The sequence below is a fragment of the Sinocyclocheilus anshuiensis genome, unplaced genomic scaffold, assembly GCF_001515605.1.
Source record: "Sinocyclocheilus anshuiensis isolate Anshui unplaced genomic scaffold, SAMN03320099.WGS_v1.1 scaffold197, whole genome shotgun sequence".
Lineage (NCBI taxonomy): Eukaryota > Metazoa > Chordata > Actinopteri > Cypriniformes > Cyprinidae > Sinocyclocheilus > Sinocyclocheilus anshuiensis.
Genome location: NW_015540856.1, coordinates 88098 through 95972, shown reverse-complemented (window position 1 = coordinate 95972; position 7875 = coordinate 88098). Strand labels below are relative to the sequence as shown.

General features: G+C 37.1%; 1 protein-coding gene across 4 annotated transcripts in view; it reads right to left on the bottom strand.

The window, feature by feature from the left end:
• LOC107687831 (fermitin family homolog 2) overlaps positions 1–7875 on the bottom strand; it is a 75343-nt gene that overhangs the window by 7893 nt on the left and 59575 nt on the right. For all 4 annotated transcript variants that reach the window (XM_016485302.1, XM_016485304.1, XM_016485305.1 and 1 more), the window contains 6 exons: positions 6904–7011; positions 5074–5208; positions 3717–3766; positions 2196–2320; positions 2007–2113; positions 1534–1752 (listed from right to left, as the gene is read on the bottom strand). In XM_016485302.1, coding sequence (XP_016340788.1) covers positions 1534–1752; positions 2007–2113; positions 2196–2320; positions 3717–3766; positions 5074–5208; positions 6904–7011 — 744 coding nt within the window. The remainder of the gene's footprint in view (positions 1–1533; positions 1753–2006; positions 2114–2195; positions 2321–3716; positions 3767–5073; positions 5209–6903; positions 7012–7875) is intronic.

Sequence of the window (7875 nt, the reverse complement as noted above, 5' to 3'; positions counted from 1 at the left end):
CTATTAATAAAAACACATATATATATATATATATATATATATATATATATATATATATATTCAATAAAAAAAAACATTGTTATTGCTATTGTACAGTAAACTAAAAATTATATGACAACAGTAAAGTTAAAATACTAATATTTATAAACAATTCTCTACAAATCTGAGAGTGTTTTTGGTTCATGTTACATTTTCAAATGCACATAAGCAACCTAAACTTACAGCAATTGCAAAGACGGAGTTCACATGGAGCAGCCTTTACTGTGAAACGAGCCGCTTTGAGATGCTGAAAACATCAGATCGTGAGCTGCTCGCGTGTAAATGAACACAGTGCTGTGCTTCACTTTGAAAGCAACCGCACAGCTGAGATTTTTACTCGTATTTGTGTTCATTTTGAACCCTGGCTGAGATACAAAGGGTGTCATGCAGTGCTGTTACAAGCAATCCATGCATGAAATACATGCATTTTAAATGTATTTTATTTGAAAACACAGCCATTTATTCCATGGATTTATGCGATTCAAGGTTGAAAAATACAGAAATCCATATAAAAACTGAAAAATCATGTATATTTACAAATATTTTTCCTCAATATAAATTTAGCATCATGAATATTATAGTTTTAATGTGCTTTTTATTTGCCAATGAAGCTAAAGACCAAGTATTGATGCTTTTCCACTGCATGGTACGGCACGGTACGGTTCACTTTTGGGGGGTTTTCCACTGGGTACAGTACCTGGTACTTTTTTTAGTACCACTTCAGTTGGGGTTCCAAGTGAACCGTACCGTTACCAAAACGTGACGTGTAAACTCTGCTGATCACGGATTGGCCGGAGAGAATCGTCACTACCTGCGTCACTGAACTTGCGACACAAACACAAAAGAACCGCTAGATTTAAATCAGCACAGCCAGCGAAGGATCGAACGCAACTGTTTTGAACGAGCGCACCTTTTTTTAACAACCAAAAAGTTTTGTTGTCTGTTGAGGAAGTACAGACGTTCCTCTGTTGATAGCAGAGGAGCAGATCCAGCGAGAGCTTGATGGGGCGACGCGGAATGAAAAAGTTTTTTTTTTAGGAGTCGTGGTAGTAGAGGCGGCGCAACTATAACGACATGTGAATAATCCCGCCCACTCTAAAGCGGTACTGAACTGCAGTGGAAACGCAAACCGTGCTGAGCCGAACCGTGCCGTGCCGTACTGAGACGTACTGAGCCGAGTCGTACCACGCAGTGGAAAAGCGCCATATGTCAGTTTCAGCATTAAGAGAGATATCTGAACCTGATTTAAACATCTGTAGCAAAAATGGCAATAATGTTTTGATTTCCACAAATTATTTTTTTTTCTCTGCTTTAACAATTTGTTGGCTTCACTAATTTGGTACTGTATGTGCTTACGCATGCATTAGTAGAAAAAAAAAAAGTAAAATATTGCTGTTTATTACTATGTATTGTTGCATAGGTCTCTCTCCAGCTCTCTGCCGTCAGTGTCGGTCTGTATTCTGTGCTGCAGCGGCAGACTGATCTCTCATTTACCTGCTTGTTCTTGTACTTCTTCAGGTATCGTGGAGACACCAGGCACTCAGGGTTGATGTCGATGGTGATGGGCTCTATGATCTGAGGATCAGGATTCATGTGCTGCATCTTCAGGAAGGACAGAATGTTCTGGACCTCCAAGTTGTAGGAACTATCTGCCATCGTCTTCCCTTTGGAGGCCAAACGGCAAGCCGCCATCCACTGAGCGTACTGCTTCTCCTGAAGGACAGGGAAAGGAGTTTGAACCTCTGAGTGCCTGTGTTCCTTTAGTATCACTGAGATTTTTATTTAAATTTTTCAAGTAGCAATTTTTTATAGTTTCAGTTAACTATAATAACCCTGATGAGTTTGTATAATTACTTTTTAAGTAGCAAGTCAAGTAACATGCTACTTTTCCTTATAAAGGCAAATGAAGGTGTGAGGTGATTTACTGCACAATAATGTGTGGCAATCAATAGAAGTGTCTCACTCACAGCATCACACCGCAGCCAGATCTCATTCATACCATCTGCTACAGGAATTAGCAACTTGATGTTGAATTTCTGACCGGAAATGTTCACATCTGGTGTGACTTCACAGCCTACGGAGAAACAGCAGATGAGATGCAGTGCTGATGTGGTAAACAAACAGCGTTTCTGACCGCGTCTGTTGCGAGCGGTCACCTCTCAGGTTCATCTGGTGCGCCGGCGTGCCATGGGCCTCCTCGCGGCTCTTGTAGCAGGAGATTGTGATGTCCTTGAACGTGCACCAGTACTGCTTGTATCCTTTCAGAGTGAGTTTCTTTGGTCTGAGGTGCAAGTAAAAGTTAGACAACATCAAAGGGAAATGACTCTCTACTGTTGATCAGCTCTGTGACGTCCACTATTTCAATATTCAATATAGCAGAATACAAGCACATTATAATAAGCTGTAGTGTGTAATATCTGTGCCACTAGCATTTCAACCACTTCCAACTAAAACCTCCGGGCAAACAGGCAGGAATTATCACCATTGGCTGAGCCAATTAATTAAATTAAATTTAATTAATTTTGCTGCCACTAGTGTTGTGGAAATGACTACATTTACACTTTAATAGACTAATATATAGACCGTCTATATACTGTACATATATATATATATATATATATATTAGGGCTGTCAAGTCATTAACATTTTTAATTAATTAATTACACGATGTGGCGATTAATCGCAAATTATTCACACAACAAATTTGGCTTAGAAATTACCCCCAAAAGATACTTTAAAGCCATTATCGTGTTAAATGAGAAACGCATCAAACAGACTTTACAAAAAGTAGCTTTAGGAAGAAATGTTTTCACTTCTAATTTTTGGGGGAACTATCCCTTTAATTAGTTTTTTTTTTTTATTAATATAGATCTTTATTTTCATATTTTTGATTAATATGAAAATATTTTTCAATGAAATGATTATCTAAGTAAGAATCTGTCAGTAGGTGGCAGTAAATGTCTTAATGGAGTAAGTCTTTGAGTCATTCAAACAACTGATTCATTCAGGAATGAAGTAAATGGCTGTCTTTAAGAACAGGCCATTGACTCATTAGTTCAACAATTCCTTCTAAACACAAATTCATTCAGACGCGAAACACTGCTGTGCTGCTCGGAGATGCAAAACAGTTCTGAAGTGGCTTTACAGGTAATATTTTCGTTGGCAAAATTAAGCAAGAGATCATTTTTGTCTAAAATATAACAATATTAAGTTCGTTTTTTTTTAACTGTTGTATAAAATCATATCACATGCTATTTGTGACAAGAACAGCACTCGTGTGATATTGCTTAACTACATCATATGATATAAATATGAGACAAAAACTCGTATGGGGCAAATTTATCTTGAATTTTAGGGGCAAATAACTGCATTCTATAGGCTACATCACGCTGTGAGTTGATGTCCTGCATCATGTTCATCACCAATCAACTGTATGAAAGGTAAGATGACCTACATTAGTCTGGGGTGGGTGTGGCGGGTGCGTTAATCGCCATAAAATATTTTAATCGCAGATTTTTTTATATAACCAATTAATTAAATTAATGCATTAAATTGATACATTTACTGGTATGCATATATATGCATACTGTATATGGCAATAGGCTTTGTTTTATTTACTTATTTATTTGCCTTACACTAATTAAGGCTCAACATAATATTTAAATCCTTCAACTCACTTGAAGACTTTCACGTAGTCGGCCAGTTCAGGAATGGATGTGATGTCACCCTGAGAACACAAAGTGTATTAATAAAGTTATACCGTTTTTGGTATAATAATGTCTTTATTGTCACAGTCTGCATAACAGCTACACGCTGCTCATGTTACAGCCAGAGGAAGATTCAGAAAACTCTGTTTTGATTTCATTTTTATCGTAGCATGTTTATTATGATTAATATCCAATTCTGCCTGCAATGTAATGCTATCAAATCATTGCACTTGTTTAAAATGATCAAAACAGGTATTTCTGAATAATAATCCTTTATTTGAATGACTTCAATTTGTAATACTTTACTGGAGATCGTAAGTGCATGCAAGCAATGTGAATAATATTTTTAATTTGTACAGTCTTTCCTCATAATTAATGTTTTATGTGATGTATAACGTTGTCTAATTCTAATGCTCTTTAATATGATGTTGTTTGTATTACATCCTTGCATTTTGATAAAAAAACAACAACAACACTTGTACTCTTAAGTACTGCACATACACATACAGCAGGCATGAGTGCTTCCCTTTTAAATGATGAAATATGCGTCAGAATAACATTACACCATTATTCTTTGTTTCATCATACCTGGTTGGTGTGTTTAGATGAAGTATCGTGATGAACTGTATGTCAATAAATCACAACCATCCCATGCTATAGGCACTGCAGTGCTGTTTTGATTTCATTTTTATCGTAGCATGTTTATTATGATTAATATCCAATTCTGCCTGCAATGTAATGCTATCAAATCATTGCACTTGTTTCAAATGATCAAAACAGATATTTCTGAATAATAATTTGTAATACTTTACTGGAGATCATAAGTGCATGCAAGCAATGTGAATAATATTTTTAATTTGTACAGTCTTTCCTCATAATTAATGTTTTATGTGATGTATAACGTTGTCTAATTCTAATGCTCTTTAATATGATGTTGTTTGTATTACATCCTTGCATTTTGATAAAAAAACAACAACAACACTTGTACTCTTAAGTACTGCACATACACATACAGCAGGCATGAGTGCTTCCCTTTTAAATGATGAAATATGCGTCAGAATAACATTACACCATTATTCTTTGTTTCATCATACCTGGTTGGTGTGTTTAGATGAAGTATCGTGATGAACTGTATGTCAATAAATCACAACCATCCCATGCTATAGGCACTGCAGTGACACAGGCTACAGCGGAAGTTATTTCATGCTAATATATGAAGCTTCCACTTTTCGAATGCAGAAGTGTGATAAAGGCCTACAGGTGTGTGTGTGGCTGTACAGGAAGTAGTAAGCATTATTATTGCATGAGAGTGCATGTGTTGCAGTACCAGCGTGTTGGACGTCTTTCCTCCCTCGAGAGTGATCTCCAGATCTGAGAGAGCTGCATCAACCTCATCGACCTCCTTCTCACTGTTGTTCATGTGATTGTCTGAAGACATGATGGACAGCTTGTTGATGTGGTACTGCAAATAAAAACAATCACAATAAACACGGTGTTGCCATTTACTAATTCATCATATTAATATCGTAAATTACTTATTGTAATACTTAACCCTTTCCCACATCTAGCATTCTCCCAATTAAATAAAACTGAATTTGTAAATGATACAATGTATTTATTTAGAACTTGTTTGTATTTGTGAAATGTAACATTTATTTAGCCTTTCACACATGTCCTAAATTTCAGGGCTGCAAAACTCTTACAAAACACATGGAAAATAAAACTAATAAAATATTTACTTTGACCTCCTGAGATGGACAAATACGCGTTTCTGTCCCACATTTTGCAAGCTACACTGTTACTAGATGATTTTCCCAGTTAAATAAAACTGAATTGGTAAATGCAAATGATCATGTTTAATGTGTTTTTTAGGTTTTAAACTTTTATGCATTTGTGAAATTTAACAATTATTTAATATTTGTTCTATAATCTTCATGAATTGGCTTTAAATTGTATTCACACATGCTGCAAAAACGGCAAAACTCAAAATGAAGGCAAAATTAAAAAGCTAATGCATTATTTACGGGATGAACATAATTTTTCATATAAGTGTTATTTTAGCATAATTGATACACTACTATATATATATATATTTTAAATTTTGAATGGGTTTTTAATTCTAAATAAAATATTTTCAGAAATACTTTGAATATATTTATTGTATATTTAAAAATTGTAGTTAAAAAGTTTAGTAATTTTGCTGTTTGATTGGTCTTTTTTATTATTATTCTTAAATTATTATTCTCTCTATATATTTTTTAGTACACCAAAAAATGAGAAATGTTATCTATAACATTTATTTCAATGATACTAACATTTTTTTTTAAGTATGGTTTTAGTCAACTATAATACTGTTTATGTATGAGTTTAAAGCCTGTGACCTTATTCTACTAAACGATCCCCATGGTGCTACAGCGAACAGTTGGACTACAGAAGCATATTTCACTGTACGCTGATGACAGCTCCGCTTTCAAAATGTAGGCTAAAGGCATTTTCATGTCACCATCTCTCTGCTCAGATAAGAGTAGTTAGTAGGTGAATGACACACGGATTTCACTCAACAGTTAACAGCCTCGCTATAAAGCTGGCTAAACTTAGAGCTGCTGATGTTTGACGGCGCTGAGCTCTTCTACCCAGAGACACGGTGCAGGTCCAGAGCCAGACTCGTATCCTCTGACTGAACGTGGTGTGGACTGATGGGGGGGGACAGACCTGACTAATTTAAACTCGCTGTACATAAACAGAGAAAGTCGACACCACTGATACACCTCCACAAAACCCTGCTGGAGCAACCCACACCTCCTTAGGCTGGAGACTCCGGGTGGTCTCCCATGTCCCACCTCCCTCGAACAGACGCCCGCTCTATATTTACATGATGTGAAGACAGTGAGGCGTCCTGAGGTGTTGTCACTCAACATTTATGAGGGTCTGAAATAGCAGGGTCATCGTTGGCCAAAGGGCCAGTGAAGACAAACGCCACAGCCTAACGTTTGCATGCTGCAGATGCTACGCAGTCAGGCACAGAGCCCATCCAATTCATTAACAGGGCCAGAGGACCCGAGTGAAGACTGCAAACTGTCAAACGGCGGGCTTACACAGCAATCCTAACAGACAGAGCGTTGGCATAAATTCTGCCGTGGCTCGGACGCACACGTACCTGCAGGGCGGCGAACATCATCATCTCCTCCTCGGTGCATTCGATCTCCTCCAGCAGGATGGCCCACTTGGCCTGCTCATACAGCTGGTTCACCCTGATGGCATCATACTGCAGGGGTCAGGAGAGGGTTAAAAACACGACACCACAACACCACTTTCATCACACCGTCCTGACAAAACAAGTGTTTAGATCCCTCTGTGAGGCTTACGGGTGACCATAATGCACACATCGAAACCTGATTATATACAACTAAAAACCTTAAATGGGTCATGAAATGCAATATTTTATGTTTCCTAAGGTGCACTTATAATCTTAGTAGGGGTGGGGGAAAAAAATCGATACAGCATAGTATCGCGATATATTTGCATGTTGTTCACGCAAATAAAGAAGGCGTAACTTTTATTCTTGCTGTAGTATTGTTGTTGCTGCCGCCGCCATGTCGTGAAGATGCTGTGTGTTTCCTTGTGAAAGCCAAACTACTTTGTTTGGTCTTCCAAAAGAGGACACGACTACAAATCAGTATGGGTGGGGGAAAAAATCGATACAGCATAGTATCGTGATATTTTCCGCGGCAATACTGTATCGATACACGGACGCCAAGTATCGATCTTTTATTATACTATTTGGTAGAATAATAAAATCAATTTCTTTACAATCCACTAGATGGTGGTGTTGAGTTTTTTCTGGTGAGGTCAGCTGGGTCACCTTCCGCATGCAGTAAGTTAGTAAAATAAAGAGGGCGGCATCTCGTCCGCGTTTAAATCGGATGTATGGACTTACTTCGGATTTGTAAACAAGGATGGGATGCAAGTAGGGATGCACCGAAAATATAGTCTACATATTATAATAATAATATTATTAATCTTTCTTAATGTTAGTTAATGAGAATACAGTTATTTACTGTTAGTTCATGTTAATTCAGAGTGCATTAACTGTTAACAAGCACAACTGTTGATTTTAATAATGCATTAG